We start from the raw sequence: 17,196 nt of genomic DNA on the forward strand, positions 1-17,196 counted from the left end.
ACCAGTTAGAAGACATTTCACTCCACAACTTATGAATTAACTGTAACTTAGTAAAACAAACTTTTTTGGCAGAAATGTGCCTGTATTCATATTAAAAATGCTGTTATATTAATAGTCATGTAGGCCTTTAAATGTAGGCTATTAAATGTAATGCAGTAATGTTTTTGTTTAGAAGTTATGGCAGTTTATTTATTTATTTTGCATTAAATATTTATACTAAATGTTTATGCTACAATAGGTTTTTAGAGAATAATATATATATATATATATATATATATATATATATATATATATATATATATATATATATATATATATATTACAAATTTTTCACCAATTGTTGAACCAGAATATCAAGATATTTTATTATTTCGCATATGATGGTGAAAAATAAAAAAGTTAAAGTTAAAAGTAAAGGTAAAGGTAAGGTAAAAAAACACCACCATGTTATATGTATAATAAATATTTTTGAGTATAGCCCTTCTAGATTATTTTATCCCTTGAGGTAGCCCTCACACACAAAAAGGTTGGAGACCCCTGGTATATAGTAACTAAATGTTTTATAATTACAAGTTTGTGTAATTAGGGTTTCTGTAGCCAGTGACATTTCATTATTTGTATTTTATTTTCAATGCAGATGTAATGGCATTGTACATTTTTTTGTTTTTATTTGAAGACTGAGGCTTCATTAATAAACAAAACCCCAATTGTCATCATTGTTTTTGAGATATTAATTGCTGTGAATACCTTGTCTGATATAGGTTACAGTATTGTGGCATAGTATCAGGACATCCTAGTGGCTAGGGGCGAATGGCTGGATGATGGGCCTATTTGGGAGAAAGTCCAGGGCTGTTTTTTAGCCCCAGTCCGTCCCTGGTTCAAAGACCAGTTTCTCGATGATTCACTCTGTCTCTCATTCTCTAACTTGGTTTTCTTCTCCCCTCAATCTTTATTTGATCTAAAGTTCCTCAGATCTTTCGGTGGTGTTGGGAACTCATTCCAGACGTGTTGTGAACTCATTCCAGACGTCACTCAGTTATCAGTTTCCCTCTGTATCTGCTCCAGTTTGCTAACAGATGCTGACTGAAATATTATACCCCTCACCTGAAAAAAAATACTCCCGGTTTAGCTCTTCGGTTCATTAAAATAACTTTGGTTCATTAAAAAAAAATGAGGAGTTTGACCTTCAAAAGGTTGTGTTCTAGAATTACAGACAAATTCTTGTGATTATGAAATGTCTGCCACTCAAGAAAATGGCCAAAAAATGTATCAGTAGCTGTCTGTTCTAGTGCAGGTGAATTCTGTACTGATCCAAATCAGCTTTGGATCACATCTATACACATTGCGAAACAAATATGAACATGCTATCTGTGTCACTCAAGTACATACAAGTTTTACACAAACTACTATTCTTGGATATGGCCCTGTTTAAAACAAAGAGAACAAAATCATAAGATACACATTATTGATAATCTCAACATATTTTCCAGGACAAGCTTACCATGACTGTGTGTTTGAAGCTTCGGGACACCTCAATTTCATATCCATAGACCTCCAAAACAAATCCCCGCACCCATATAGCTTGACTTGTGTCTCTCTCTTCATTCCGAACCGAAAACTGGAACATGGGCAGTCCTCCCAGAACTGTCTCTGCACTGTCTAGTCCACCAAACCCATCCTCTTCCCCTTCTCCACACTCAGTAGTGGCCAGACGAAGAGTACAGCTGCTCTGGAGGTCAAATGGTACACCTCCAAATGGCAAAAAGTGGCCATATCCAGCAACAACACACATGGCCTCAGTCCTTGGCTGGCAGAAAAATAGGCCTTCATTCTCCTGGCAGTACTCCTCTGGGTGACAGGGTGAGAAGGTGCAGTAGACACTGTTGTCTGTGCCATTACAGTAGCAGCGCTCCTGGCACTCCCAGTCAGTCCAGAATGTCTCATTGGTGGCCAGCTGGCGACCCAGGTAGAAGCAGCCGCAGTCACTACGTACCACACAGATGCCATCACGGAGGGCAAAGCCCTCTTCACACTGGCAGCCCTCGGAGCAGGTTAGAGGGCACGGCTCCTCTGGATCATCCAGGTTAGAGCAAGTGAGAGGGCATGCAGATGTACACTCATCGAAATGACTGTTTTCTTGACAGGGTAGAGCTAATGAAAGAAAGAAAGGGAAGGAAATCATGTAACTAGGATAAAAGGTGTTGGAAATGGTAAAAGAGAGAAACAATTAACACTCTTACGGCAGTTGGTAGCACTCCTCCAGGCTCCCAGGTTGATCTGAGCATCCTGGCAAGCTGAAGCATATGCCTGGAGGGAGTTACACAGGGCAGAACGGTTTCCCTCCCGTACACACATGTTGTAGAGGCAGTTCCTGAAGAAAGGAGAGGGATTAACAGCCGTGTGGCAAGCCAGGAATGAGCTGTTTACCAGGTCATTGATGTTTCCACACAGCCATGGGCTCTGGTACAGCCTTAAATCTGTACACATACGATACAAGTCCTCACAATCGCCATTGCATGTCAGATCATCTGCAATGGCTCTCCAGCCTTCAATAAACTGGTCAGCTGTATCGGCCTGCCTTCCACTAGGAAGCCGGAGGTCGTCAATTGGATCTCCATTGAAGAAACCACAGAGACCACAGGTGGTGTTGTAAAAGAGAGTAGAAAGAGTGATGTTTATCAGGCCTTGACGTGAATATCGGGAGCGGACTAAACCACTCCACTCAATCACTGTGATATTACCAGAGGACCGGTATATTATGAGAGGCTCCACTGGATGAACATAAGGAAGAATCGCTGGTTCACCATTGACCTGGGCAAAGAGAGGTATGACAACATCAGCACGTCATACAATCAGATAACTTGGTTTCAGCAATATGTAAGAATATATTGAGGAGCAATCAATTCTACTGTTTAAATAATGATATTGCTATAGTTAGTTGTCTTTCTTTTGAAGTAAGTATCTATTTAACAGCATCAGTTTCAATTTCACAGACCTGAGAACTGAGTATTTTTTTGCAGATTAGAAACTATGCAAGACACCACAAACCTTGATCAAGTCGAAATCCGAGCCACCTATCTGTGCTTCCAAATGTCCAACCCTAACGACCACTGGCCTTAGCCATGTTGGGCCCTTATTCACCAACTTCCTGCCAATCTTCACCTCCACTGATGTAACATTTGCAGGCAAGCGTCCCAAAGTCTTCACCAGGTAGAATGAGCTCTCATCAGGGAATGGCATTGTGGACCCATCAAACGTGGCCAGTATTTGAGACTGAGATAGCAAACAGACTGCTTCACGACGAGGGTAACACCCCAACAGCCCGACTTCTGCTGCACACACCTCGCCTTCCCCACAAGAGTCATTGAAGCATATCACTTCACCTGCCGGCCCACACACACAACGCTGGGTGCATTCTTCACCCACCTCGCCCCCTTCCCCTGCCCAGAAGGTCTCATTTAGGGCATAGTACAGGCCATCACGTTCACATCCACACTCAGACCGGCGGACACAGCGGCTACCACTCAGCACATAGCCCTGGTCACACTGACATCCCTCAGTGCATGGATGGGTACAGTAGAGGTAAGACGTCAGGTCGGAGCAGGAGGCAGGACATGCACTCGTGCAGACTTGGTAGTGGCTGTTCTCAGGACATGTCAACGCTAAGAGCCAATAGCAAATGGAAAAATGCAAGGTCAGTGGAAAAAAGAGCATAGAAAGGACATATTCATGATAGAAAGTGAGAAAAGGATTAGTTCACTTCAGAATTAAAATTTACTGATAATTTACTCACCCCCACGTCATCCAAGATATTCGTGTCTTTCTTTCTTCAGTCGAAAAGAAATTAAGGTTTTTTGAGGAAAACATTCCAGTATTTTTCTCCATATAGTGGACTTCAACGGTTATCAACGGGTTGAAGGTCCAAATTGCAGTTTCAATGCAGCTTCAAAGGGCTCTACACGATCCCAGCTGAGGAATAAGGGTCTTATCTAGCGAAACGATCTGTCATTTAAAAAAAACACACAAAAAAACATTTATATACTTTTAACCACAAATGCTCATCTTGCATTAGATGTGATGCGCCAGACATTACGTAATCACGTTAAAAGGTCACGTAGGCGGAAGTACCTTCCTAGTGTTTACAAAGCGAACGAGCAAAGACTAAGTAAAAAAAAATAAAAAGGTAAAACAATGATGTCAGACGATTTTGAAGTTGGAGGAGATTTTTGGCCAACCCTATATTTTCCGCCTACGTCAGGTTACCACCTGACCTTTCCACCATGATTGCGTAATGCGTGAAGTCGTGGACGTGCAAGATGAGCATTTGTGGTTAACAAGTACATGTATAATTTTTTTTAGAAAATGACAGATCATTTCGCTAGATAAGACCCTTATTCCTCGGCTGGGATCGTGTAGAGCCCTTTGAAGCTGCATTGAAACAGCAATTTGGACCTTAAACCCGTTGATAACCGTTGAAGTCCACTATGGAGAAAAATCCTGGAATGTTTTCCTCAAAAATCTTAATTTCTTTTCGACTGAAGAAAGAAAGACATGAATATCTTGCTTGGATGACGTGGGGGTGAGTAAATTATCAAGAAGATTTTAATTCTGAAGTAAACTAATCCTTTAAATAATGTGTACTTGATTGAATCTCTCTAAAAGATGTTGAATTAAACTTAAGATCACACCTGACCTCACTCACCACAGAACGAGCGTGATCTCCAGGGTCGTATAGTGACTCCCAGGGCCTGGCATGCAAGTGCATATGCCTGTATAGCCTGGCAAAGGGTGGTGATGTTATCACGATTGCTGCACATATCATAAACACAGCTGTACACAAATGCTGTAGGGTCTACCACAGCCCTACAGTCTCTGAATGGCCCATCAGTTTTATTGATCAGGCCGCAGTAGTCTGAGCGAAAATAGAATGCTTCGGCTGCCGGTTCACACAAGCTACAGTTCTGGGCACAGCCATCTGTACAACGAAAATCTGTGTCCTCGGCTCGCCAGCTACCACCTAGTTCCACTACGCTCTCTGCCAGCGAGCCATCTGGCAACACGGGGTCGTCGGCGGGGTCATCGTTGTAGTTACCACATAGACCGCAAGTGTTGTTGAAATAAGAGCTGGGGAGGGAGATGGAGGCGTAGTGCAATCCGTCATAGGTCACCAAGAGACCAAAGTCTGTTTCCAAAGCGACAGCAACACCAGATTGGTAAACCTTGACTGCGCCTAGTTGAAGTTGAACAGGGAGAGTCTTTATCAGGCCATCCACCTGTAACAACAGAAACACAAAGTGAAAGACATTGAGAAAGGTTATATCGCCTGTGTCCTGCAAGAACAATTTAATCTACGAAGCTGTTATTCATACTGATTGTACAGTTGGTCAATTTAGTAGGAGGAGCAGCTTCAAATTTAAAGGACTGAAACATGAAGAGAGCCAACCTGCACAGTTCCCAGAGTCCCTTTGGGTAGTGTGACACGGTGGTTGTACACCTCTACTGTCACATCCCTTAGCCAGGACACAGTGGTCACACCACGGTTTTCATTCTTGGCCTCCACACTGAAGAAGGGCAAACCAGGCATTTCCCAGCATGGACGAGCCAACAGGTATGAGCAAGTACCCTGGATAAGAGATCAAGGAGATCACACAGTTTCATCCTACAGTTCTTTACAAAGCAAAAACAAAACAGCAAATCAGCATTATATTCAGCTTTGTGATATGATAATCTTAAAATTGCTTTTGCTTTCAGCATAACACTCTGATAACAGATATCTTATAAAATCAATCTGTGAAATATGATTTGTATTATTTTTAATTTGTTTCTAGGTTCAGAAAATGTCATACTTTACTATTTCCAGAAGTGCACTTTTGTATACTGATAAATAAGTTGCATGGTTATTGTGTCTAGTTGTGGTCAGTCCAGTCGAGCCAACAGCATTGTTGTCATGGGGGGTCTGGTCCAGCCATTTTGGTCAATGTTATTGGAGTATTTATTGAAGTTATTGAAATATCAAAGCTGCGCTTTTCCATGGATTGAAAATCCAAAAAATTGTTCTGTCAAGCTCAATTGCAAATTTGTTCATTTAAAAAAATATATGGTATTAGGTCAGGATTTGAACTTGGGTCCTATTGGGTGATAAAAAAGTAAGTACTGTATATACCATTGGACTATCACATATTTTATCACAATATTTTTTAGTGAATGACTAAGTTTGTAGAAATGTGTTTTCCCCCCTTAGGTCATTTTCTAGGGCACAAAGTGAGCCAGGACTGCCAATAGTGGTCCCTTAAAGGGATGGTTCACCCAAAAAGGTGGTTGTCCCAAACCTGTATGAATTTCTTTCTTTTGTTGAACACAAAAGAAGATATTTGAAAGAATATGGGTAACCAAACAGTTCGATGGGCCCTTATAACTTTTATAGTATGAAAAAAAAAGCACTATGGAAGTAAATGGGGCCCATCAAATGTTCGGTTACAGACATTCGTCAAAATATCTTCTTTTGTATTCAGCAGAAAAAAGACATTCATACAGGTTTGGAACAACTTGAGGGTGAGTAAATCATGACAGAATTTTCGTTTTTGGGTGAACTATCCCTTTAAAAAATATTAATAACTATTACTGACCATTTTTATAGAAATGGGATCATTTTAACCCTATACTGCACCTGGAAGTGATACAGAAATCCATCGAAAGTGTGGTAGTGGGGGTCTCCAAACACCACACAGGTGCTAGTGCGGGTAGGCTGGCAGTAATAAGCCCCCTCCACTTGTTCACAGGTCTCTAGCTGACCACATGGAGTTTCCTGGCAAATGACCTCATTATCCAGATCAAGACACCTACATCGTTGAGTGCATTGGTCTGATAGCCAGAAAACCTCCCCACGCCGGAAAAACCGCCCTGAAAAAAATTAAATTTGCAGAAATGCAAAGAGAGGAAGAAGGAGATTGGGTATGGTGTGATAGATAACATGTTGAAATAAAAGTGTACAAATAACACAAGAGCACATATTTGATATAATCTTATGAGTAAAATATTAATTAAATGTAGCAAATACCACAAAATATAACTCTCCCTAGCTACAACTATATGCATTTTGTCATACCAGTGTAGCTGCAGCCATTTGCTGGGTCTATCTGCTCGCCATCAATGCGGAAGAACCACCGTCCTGGCACGTTGACATTAGTGGTCTGTTCAATGTTGACCACTTCGTTCGAGCGTGATCCAGGAAGGTTGAAGAAATGGCTGACATCTCCACCATTGAAACCTGCCTAGAGAAAGCAAACATAGCAGAGAATGAGGAAAATCATGAGATCAAAGAGATTATGTTGTGAGTTTGCAGAGGGTGAAAACATTTCCCAGGAAACTACCTGATGCAAAGAACCAGAAGAATGTAATGAAATAGTCCATAATATACAGCAACCTCTGTAACAGCTGTTATTTTCAAGATTACCTGTGCTGTGGTTCCTCCCAGGCCTGTAAGAGGGTCTCCTCCACTAGCCGTGCCTGTGCTCCAGCTGATCTCTCCATAGTTAAACATAGCAAAATAAGCTTGGCCATCTGAGATTAAAACTGCCTGAAATGTATTTACCTGAAAAAAAAGAAAAAAAGAATGATTACTCTCTTTTGTTGTTCATGTGGTGATCAAACAGTCCCTACTGCTCAGTAGCTTTTTTTTTTTTTTTTAATTGGTCACACAAATAAAACTGACAAACTGAATATATCTCTTTTTGCCTCACCGGTGTTGTCTGGCTGCCTCCGTAGAAGGTGACCTGATTCCAGGTAGCAATAAAGACCCAGGTGGCAGTGAACGATACCATATTCTTGAAATACTTTCTGACATCCTGATTGGCCCTCTCTAGGATCTCTGGGTCTGTGCTCTCACGGTAGTACACATCTCCACGGATACCATTATGCACGTCAGCCCATAAAGGGGCAATGAAGGAACGACTGTCACTGAGGGGGAAAGCCTCTGGAGTGAATTGACTCACCTGAATGCTGAAGGAGATCACTCCATTGTTGTTGACCTGTTGGGGAATAGAAGATAGTGTGCTGTAACACTGATCTCTTCACATACTGGTAGATGGATGAATAGATCACTAAGAACACCAAGAATATTTACACCAAGCTCCCTATTCACCGCTGAATTGAACACCTATGATGTTGCAATGAGATTTTTCGTGATTTATCTCACAGTTATTGTTCATATTTTGGAGACTTACATAAAGGGACCTATAGGGCAAATTGAAGAATATGAATGGAATTAGTAGTGGAATCTCTGGAGAGCTGCCATCATCCATCTTAGGGGTTTCTAAATCCCTGTGAGCTGGTCCAAAGGGGTAGAGGGTCTCCTGAGAAAATGCTATGTAGAGAATAAAGGAAATGTTGAGAATGAAATGAAAAGAAGTATTGATCAACTGGCCATGTCAGGGTGTCTGGATTGAAAATAATGGATTTAAACTACATAAATTCATTGATGTGTCTTTTTGCATAGGCGATGTAAGTCATGTAGAGAAGTAATTTACAAAGACTTGGAAAAGGTTTGGGTTCTTGGGTTCTTTTTTAATCACATCTTTACTTAATTAATTAACTCTTTATTCAGTGCCTTGGCTCTTTTTATCTATCAATCACTGTGCAAGCAGGAGAGGGTTTGTATCCAGTTGTGAGAGGACATCACTTACCTCCTCTGGGAGCAAGGGTGCTGAAAAGCTGGAGCAGAGAGACTAAAGTGCCTGTTCTGACCATCCTAAACACCTGAGAAACATATAGAATCAGAAAGAGCTTTATTGCCAAGTGTGCTTGCATACACAAGAACATGTTCTTGTTAATGAAGCCTCTAGTGCACACATATAAATACAACAAGACACATAATAATAAAATTAAAAAAAGATGAATTCAAATATTCATCACAAAATATCAGAAATACTTTATTGGCACCAGCCTTCCAAACATCAGTTATTTTAAGATGAAAATATTTTGACCTTTTTCATAAAAAAAATATTAGTATGAAAATAAGCCTATTTTAAGAAATGAACAACTAGGCCAAGTTGCATTTGTTTCCAATCTTCCCTGGTTTAAAGAGCAGTCTCCCAGGTCTCCCATGGGGGGATTCTCCCCCTTTCTCCCTCTCCATGGTGGGCCTGTTCGCCCTGAGTTGAAAAGGTTCTATTATGTGATGGGGAACAATGTGTTGGGATCACATTCTCCAGAACTATCGTGTGAGTGGGCTATGGTGATGCAGTTCCAGGCCTCCACAGTGCCAGTAAGCCCGCGGCTGGGAGAACCTGCCTTGCTCCTATCCATCGTCTGAAGGGTCCATTACAAAGTGTTTATGTTCTATGACTTGTTGGCATCAGAGAGAGGACTGTGAACAGTGAGGCTAATGGGTTTAATTTAGCAGGCTTGAGTTGCCAGGGTCTTTACGGCAACCCTGAGGGGCAGAAGTTTGGGTTTCACTCCCTTTAGATTCACCAAGCCTTAGTGTGCCAAAATAAACGAACATCTTCTCAAATCCGGAACGGAAATGATAATGACCTAAAATGATTCTGATGGTAAAACGATCAACTGGAACTACTTTGTCACTCCGGACTTAATTTAGGTAGACCTATATTTTGAACAGGAGCACCAAATGTCTTTTAGAAAGGGCAATGACAAAACAGTGAGCAATAGTAAGTAAAACTGATTCATCCTAATTATATCCCAGTCTATTTCAGTCTTAAGGGTGTTTCCACAGAAAACTTGCCGCTTGCCTCAAAGTAAACCTAAACCAATACTAATGTAAACACAAAAGCAAAATACTGCTAAAGGTCTAGTGTCTGATTAAAACATTTGTATATAACTTGTATGTAGAGTGTATGATATGAAAATATATAAATTGTTGGTATTAGGCATGGCAATGCAATTGTTTTTTCTGCTATAGTTAATTTTGTACGTATGTTCAAGTTTTTTACAGTATGACAAATCCAGAATGATGTTGTCAGATTAATACGAATACATTAAAGCTTACAATGTCCTTATAGCTCCATTAATCAAGACATGGCATCTAATATAAGTCTAAATGAATTTGTCATATTTCACACAATGTTGGAATCTTAATGATTACCTGTGGATATACCTTTGCCTCAGTAAGAAAATTATCCAGAGGAAGAAAATTAAATGTACCATCCTACAGTAAAGATAGTTTAATTATTTATTTTATTTTATAATTTATTAAAAAAGTAGTCATAAAATAAATGAATGAATGAAATAAAAAAAAATAATAAAGGAAAAACACAATTTAAAAATGACTTTTTCATTAACAAAATCAGCAATAATTTATCAAATAAAGCATTTCAAAACTTCCATGGAAACAACCTAAAAATGTAATTCAAGCTGCTTGCGTTAGGAACGAATACTCAAGTCGCAGTCTTACAAAAAAGGAAGTGTACCATTTCGTCCTACTGCCAAATGAGAAAAAATATCCACCTTCCAACATAACTGAAATCCAGTCTCCTGAAGAGAGCCTATGTATTTAGACAATGTCCTGCATAACATCTTCCGTCATGAAACCAAAGCACAGACAAAACTGGCATTTGATGGGATTCCCAAGTGAACCATGAGATACTGTGTGAGATGCCAAAAGGCAAATCCATTGCTCTCCACATCACATTACATAGACTTGAGTTCATTTGGCTAACCTATCAGAAACCGATCTCAAACAAGCTGCCTTGTCTGACGACTGGCATTAATAACAATGATAGATGTTATCAAAATTTCTTAGTTACCGATTGGTAGGTAAAGCCTTTCATTTACATTTTCACACACAAAGTGTGTTTTCAAAACAAAGAGAGAGAAGAGAGGTGTAAAAGAGGCAGAGAGCACCTGAACATCATTTGTGAGAAACTGACAAGGAGTGAAAGACAGCGAATTTGTCATAAGAAAACAAAACACAACGTTCCAGTTCAAAGACCACAACTCAGAAATCAGCACTCACCTGCCTTCATAGGACGGAAGTTCAGCACGTCACCTGTGCATCAGCCTCTAAGTCACATCCAAGTGGGTACCATCAACACAGTCTCAAGAGCGGAGGGGCTCTGCTCTTGGATGCAGAAAAGGGAGGGGGAGACAGCCCAGAAAAACCCTCCTAAATCCTCCACTCACACAGAGTGCTGTGCTGGTCCAATTCCACCGGACAACCGCCAAAGACAAGAATGGCAAACACGGCCCAATCCGTGCTTCAGGGTACGCTTGATTTCAAAGAGCAAAAGTCTGGAGAAAGTGATCCCAGAATGAGAGGACAGAGAAGGAGTGAGAGAGTGGGTTCCCTGTACGGATCTACTGAAGGGAGACGCATCAGAGGCAGGCGCTACCTTTTGCACCAGGGATAGTGTTAAAGTTAATCTGAGATCGTTTTTTGGGGGGGAGTCAGGGGGAGGATAGGAGGGTCAGAGGGAAGAGAGAGGGGTGGGGATGGAGAGTGGGGTTGAGACTTTCGAAAGAGGGAAAGAATAAAAAAAGAACAAGAACAGAATGGCGAAGAAAGAGTGGATGAGAGAAGGGGGTAGAGCTGAGGACCAGTGAAAGGTGGCGTTTGGTAAGTAACTGAAGGGAAATATTGAAACTAGAGCCGTAAGCACAAAGAGGATTTCTGAAGAAAATGTCAGGCCTTTGGATCTAACTCCAATTCCCTAGATATCAGCCCTCTCCATAGCTAGTGCACAGTCCACTGCATCTCTTCTGGGGCTCTTCAGCCCACCCTTGGGGCATTTATTTACAAAAGAAAACACGGCAGAAAAACATAGCTTTATTTGATTAAAAAAAAAGGAGAAGAGCTTGGGTTACCACATTAACATGAATCCGCTTAGACACTCCATGTGTGTGCGTGAGTGAGTGAATCAGTGCTCCCCCTCCTGTCTTACTGGCCTCCTTGCACCAATTAAGGACAGCCTCATTTGCAACAGCTCACTCAACCCTGGGTTGATCTCCAAATGGGGCTCATTTCCATAGATGCAGTGGTGAGATAACGACAAAAAGGGGGGAAATCATTGGTGCATCCACAGTGATAGGGTCTGGGAAGGAGATGGGAGCAAGATCTGAGTCAGACTCACCATTGTTTCTAGGAGGACAGTGGACGTAACTAGATACCAGAGGGGGGCAGGATGTGTGAAAGCCGACTGGACGAACGCAGACCCCAGATTCCCTGTGACCAATGTGGGGGTCCCAGCGGAGGGTTCTTTTACACCTTGTTGCTTTGTTGTGTAAATGCAGACCATACTCTTAACCAAACTAGTGCATAACAAGGACATAGAGAATTTGACAAAGAGTGCAATGTGGTCCCAGACTGATTGTTGGACAGTTGAATCATCTTGTGCTGGAATGACCAGATACAGAAGAAAGAGTGAGTAAGGACAAAAAGGAGACAGCAATCCTTATCTTCTCACCATCATCTACTTCTGCTGTTGTAATTACTTACTAACAGGGTTTATCATTCTGTCTTGCTTTTTTTTAGTTGTCCCTCATTCTACTTCATGTTGACCTATAAACAGAAACATTGTGGTTGTGGAATAGGTCAACTCAGCTGAGATAATCCTGCATCTTTACAACCAAATCTTTACAAAGTTTCAGTCCCACCAAGAACAAGAGATGGCTATGAGCTTGATGATAAGCATTAACTCCACTGTCTGGGCATTGGAGTCAAGTGTCTGATAAAATGTAATCGCAAACTGTCAGCCCCATCAACCACCTGCCAACCAAACCTGGCAGATTGAAATCAGGCTGACTGAATTACCATAATGTCAGCGGGTACAACGAGGGCCTTTGGAGTCATCGAGCAGCTTCCGTGGGAAAGGACTCAAGCATAGATGAGAGCACTAATGCTGCAGTTGCTTGCTGGTAGGTTCACCAAGCCTGACCCTGTATGCTAGAAAAGGTCCTGGACAAGAACCTGGCTGGGTCATCCAATATCTTAATTTTCATCCAAACCCCCTTGATGCATCCTACGCCAAGCAGTTGTTTTGCCCTCATTTTCTTTCCTTTCCTCAACAATGTCAAGCCCCCTTAAGGTAACTCAAACCTTCTCAGAAAACATCTCCCCCTCCTGGCCACACAATGAGCTTCCTTCAGCCTTCCATGCTTTATGGTGAACAGGGTAGATCAGGCTACCAGTTGCCCAGCCAGTTCTTTTTGCCCTGCTACAGAGTGAGGCGATAAAAAAAAAAAACTTTCTTAAAACCCCCACCTATCCAAAACACACCAAATCCCTCAACAGCTCCCAGTGTGACCTTGCCTTTGTAGCCCACCCCTGCTTTCATGCCCTGGCAACCCCTTGTCCCTCTTCCCTCAGATTGGCACAACTCTCTGTGTTGCCGATCCACCAGTGAACTCTGGCTACAGCTGCACTCTGGGAGGCTATGCTACCCAATAGTTAGGCCGCTAAAGAGATGGATGTTTTTTAAGCCTTGGTTTTTAAGACAGAGCTGTGGCTGAGTCTGAGAGTGTGACATCGATGCCAGATTTGGCACGTGTAGCTTTCACCTGTAGGCGTGACAGGAATAGGTCAGCACTTCCAAACGTGGTGAAACCAATTAGGCAGGATGCTTTTTCTCAGCCAAACCACTGTGGTGATCCAGGTGGCAGGCTAGCTTGTGGCTGTCTGGCTGGATAGACTCCAGTTGGATGCTAGCATTTGCCTAGGCTCTTGGTGAGGTCTCCACAGTGGCTTATCCTACTACGACAACAAAAGAGGAGCATATACAAGAAAGCACAGCAAACTAAATAAAAGGCAACAGGTATAGGTAACCCTGGTGAAATAAACAAGATAAAAGATCATACAATTTGTGCTCAATACATTACCTTATCACCAGCTTATCCAGAAAAACTACCATAGCCTTAGATTCACCAGAGTATAATGGTCATCAAGCTCTACCAGTTTTGCAGATTCAACAGCTGGACCAGCTGAACCATAACATTGGGGATCTCTAGATACTGTTGTTAACTTAATTAACATTAACACATCTTTGCCCATGTCAGATGAAACGTAATTTTAAGTCCAATAACAATAAAACAAATTTAATTAAAAGGGGAAACTTCAGCTTGGGGGACATTAAGACTCTTATGAATTTCATGCAAAGCCTTGGCTTCTGTTTATTCTTAAAAATTTTCAGTACTATGGCATTCTACAGAACTCCACATAATGGTAAAATACAATTAACATCTTTTACAGCAATATTCCATGTCAATGTTCACATATTCATTAATACTTAATGATTATCCATGGCCCAAGCCATTTTTTTTTTATTTAATCCGTAAAACACCATTATACAGACCCAGCAATAGGTAAATATTTCAGCACCTACTCTGTTAACAATTCCACCATTAAAGGCCTGATGTCCTTTGGGAGCAGAACAGAGAGGATCAAGTGTCATCACCACAGCCAAAACACAATGAGAACAAAATATGAGCAATGAGAAACTTGTAGAGACACAGGTACTGCTGAAAGATGGGAGAAAAGGGGTGCCCAAGCACACAGACTGTGGTTTGTATGAGAACATGCAGTTCTATCTAGTGACACATTGGCATAGAGCAGATTATTATCCAAATGAGGACATTAGTAAGTATTATAAGGGATTTCCAATTATCAGTGGAGAATACAATTACGCAGAAAAGAGGTAAACAAATGTAGCAACAATTTGATATAGGATTTGGGCAAAAATATGACAATTAAGCTCAATTTCCAGTGATAGGACACAATTGAAACAGTGATGGGACTTTTAAACATAACAGATCATCAGTGTGACATATGCGGTTACACTGAAACAAAGATGTCTCAATATCTGCCAACAATATTAATGCAGGCTCTTCTCCTATCAATAGTGATATTATAGTTAATCTGAGCCCCTAATGGATTCTGAGCTCCCTGTTAACACCTTCCTCTGGGATAGGGTTACATAGAGACAGCTTGGTAACTAGAGAGGGAGTCTATATACTATATCAGACACTCTAACATTAGAGCCATTCTGCTAGGAAATGGTATGGGAGTGAACAGGAAAAGCCCTGGTAATCCAATTCTTGAAATGTATAGACTGGTAGGCTATGTGCTGACTTTGGTTAAATAAACAAGACCATAAAGACTGAATGTTAACATGTTAAAACTAGTCTCACAATCTGTATAAAACCTTTATAAGTGATTTTTATTTAGTTTGAGACTGAGAAAAGGGCATGTCTTAAGTTAACTTACAATTCTCTGTGGTAAGGGACCTAATACTTAGGAATGGATTGACAGTCATTTGTGAGCTATTAAGTAGACAGAATAAGGATATTTGTGTATGGCTGTCCCTTAATGTTTCATGTCTTAACAAATGGCAACAGTAATATCTTCAAATTCCATTAAAACCTTAGCCTGGCTAACGTCAGACCACGTCTCATTGACATTGAGGTCTAGGAACCACATGTTCATTTTCTCGTATTTGAGGCGTGGTTTATGAAAGCCCAGAGCCGTTTATTGGGTGCTACGAATGTCTATCAAATGCGCCTGTACGTAGCTCATAGCCAATCATTTCAATTAGATGACGTATGTAGAGCGACAGAAATTAGACGAGGAAGAAGATGATGGGTCAGAGATTTATTTGCGTTCTAAACTACTTGGAACAATATCCAAGGCTGCATCGAAAGGTAACTTCGCGTCTGCTGCCATGTTTGATCCATAGGTATAAACAAACTGCTTCAGTGTGTCGCATAGACGTCGTCATCGTCTTGCTGCTCCCTCCCTGTTCTGTGATTGGTCCCCTCGCTGAGGCGAAAATTTGGTCCATGGTATCCAGACTGCCTAGCAGCATGAATAAAATCGTGCTGCGCAAAGGCAGTATGGGGAAACCCAGGCTATTAAAACCTATAAAATATTGAGATGATAAAAAAATTATTAAAAATAAAAGTCAGTCAAAATTAAATAATTCAAAGTGTTCCACATTTCCGCTTAAAAAAACAACATCATATCTACAGTAACTTAAATGAAATATTGCTAAATTCTCATTATTATTGGTCCCCTCTAGCTTTCTTTCTCTGGAACATGGGAGTGATAATAATAAATAAATGCAGGTTTATAACCCAACAGCACATGCTCTTCTTTGCACATCAGTACGAGTATGGCATCTACATACTCCAAAGAATCTTTCCACCATTGAGAAAGGTTGCAGAGGTCTTGCTGAAAACATGCCTGATTATCCGGTGACTAGGGGATTGCAGTCAGTCTGTGGTCATAATAGGGGGAGCCACGTTTGTGAATGTAAAGTGTGTAAACCTTAGAGGGCTTCAGGCTTGTAGGTGACCCTGCTGTAATTCAAGCAGAAAAGAAGTGGCTGGTGTTACAGCTGGAGGACAGAGTTCACTTTCTATATGCCCCCCTCCCCATGCCAGACCACCTACTCATCTAATGGGCCTAATTTTATGTTAAGGGTAGCCCTCAGGTAGCCCTAGATCTCCCCTTCTCTAAGCATTCACATTCTACAGATATTTAATTTGTATTCAGTAATTTAGACATTTTTCAAGTCTAGCCAAGATGTCTATCCATTGTCAAGTTTTTTTTTAGGAAATGTAGACCGCAGTGTCTTGAGTGAAAAGCATGTTTAGCTTAAATGTCTGGAGACACCTACCTCATTGTAGGAACACAAGTAAATTAGGGGCAGTGACTGTTATTTCTGTACGACACTATACTGTATGATCGTATAACAAGTATAAGTATCTTGGTATTGTGTTATCAAGGTTCTTAAAGCTGCAGTATGAAAGATGTTTTGTTTAAAAATTAACATAATAAATAAATTATTGAGCAAATATGCCTTGCCTTACCCCGTTTCACGATGGTAATCTTATAATGATTTCTAATTTAAGATGTTTGGTCGAAATTTCATAGGAAATTACACTTTTACATCATTCGTGTTTGTGTGGTAACATCACATCTATAAAAAAATAGAAGAAAGTCTGACTTTTACAGCATGTGTATGATTCAGTGGAAGGTTTGTTAATAGATATCTAGCAATCATTATGTCTAATTTCAGGGTTGCCAAACTTTTGTAACATGATTTATTTTAAAATGATTGTTTACAATGAGTCAAAACAACTGTGGAAGACAGTTACCTGCAACAAAAAATGTTATTTATAGATATTTGTCTTTTTTGTCTTTATTTACTTTTTACATTATGTCTTTAAAACATTAAGAAGGGGGCA

The 17,196-nt window shown here is 40.7% G+C and overlaps 1 protein-coding gene and 1 long non-coding RNA gene across 3 annotated transcripts in view; both read right to left on the reverse strand.

The window, feature by feature from the left end:
• The window catches only part of tecta (tectorin alpha), a 48,108-nt gene extending 36,730 nt beyond the window's left edge, over positions 1 to 11,378 (reverse strand). Inside the window, exons 1-12 of one of the 2 annotated variants that reach the window (XM_056236223.1) lie at positions 10,973 to 11,374; positions 8,682 to 8,754; positions 8,223 to 8,362; positions 7,740 to 8,027; positions 7,454 to 7,591; positions 7,106 to 7,271; positions 6,668 to 6,900; positions 5,444 to 5,623; positions 4,703 to 5,273; positions 3,049 to 3,662; positions 2,241 to 2,811; positions 1,502 to 2,151 (exon numbers count right to left, since the gene is read on the reverse strand). In XM_056236223.1, the coding sequence (XP_056092198.1) occupies positions 1,502 to 2,151; positions 2,241 to 2,811; positions 3,049 to 3,662; positions 4,703 to 5,273; positions 5,444 to 5,623; positions 6,668 to 6,900; positions 7,106 to 7,271; positions 7,454 to 7,591; positions 7,740 to 8,027; positions 8,223 to 8,362; positions 8,682 to 8,745 (3,615 nt within the window). In that variant the 5' untranslated portion in view covers positions 8,746 to 8,754; positions 10,973 to 11,374. Of the gene's footprint in view, positions 1 to 1,501; positions 2,152 to 2,240; positions 2,812 to 3,048; positions 3,663 to 4,702; positions 5,274 to 5,443; positions 5,624 to 6,667; positions 6,901 to 7,105; positions 7,272 to 7,453; positions 7,592 to 7,739; positions 8,028 to 8,222; positions 8,363 to 8,681; positions 8,755 to 10,972 lie in introns of both variants that reach the window. The other variant, XM_056236233.1, reaches the window with a different exon arrangement.
• Positions 11,379 to 15,146: 3,768 nt separating this feature from the next.
• LOC130071565 (uncharacterized) lies at positions 15,147 to 16,817 on the reverse strand. The gene is made up of 2 exons (XR_008804012.1): positions 15,866 to 16,817; positions 15,147 to 15,370 (listed from the first exon to the last, which is right to left on the reverse strand). It is a non-coding gene; the product is annotated as an uncharacterized LOC130071565 (long non-coding RNA).
• Positions 16,818 to 17,196: the final 379 nt, after the last annotated feature.

This window comes from Rhinichthys klamathensis, unplaced genomic scaffold (genome assembly GCF_029890125.1).
Source record: "Rhinichthys klamathensis goyatoka isolate OS25496 unplaced genomic scaffold, OSU_Roscu_1.1 h1tg000019l_1, whole genome shotgun sequence".
Taxonomy (NCBI): Eukaryota; Metazoa; Chordata; class Actinopteri; order Cypriniformes; family Leuciscidae; genus Rhinichthys; species Rhinichthys klamathensis.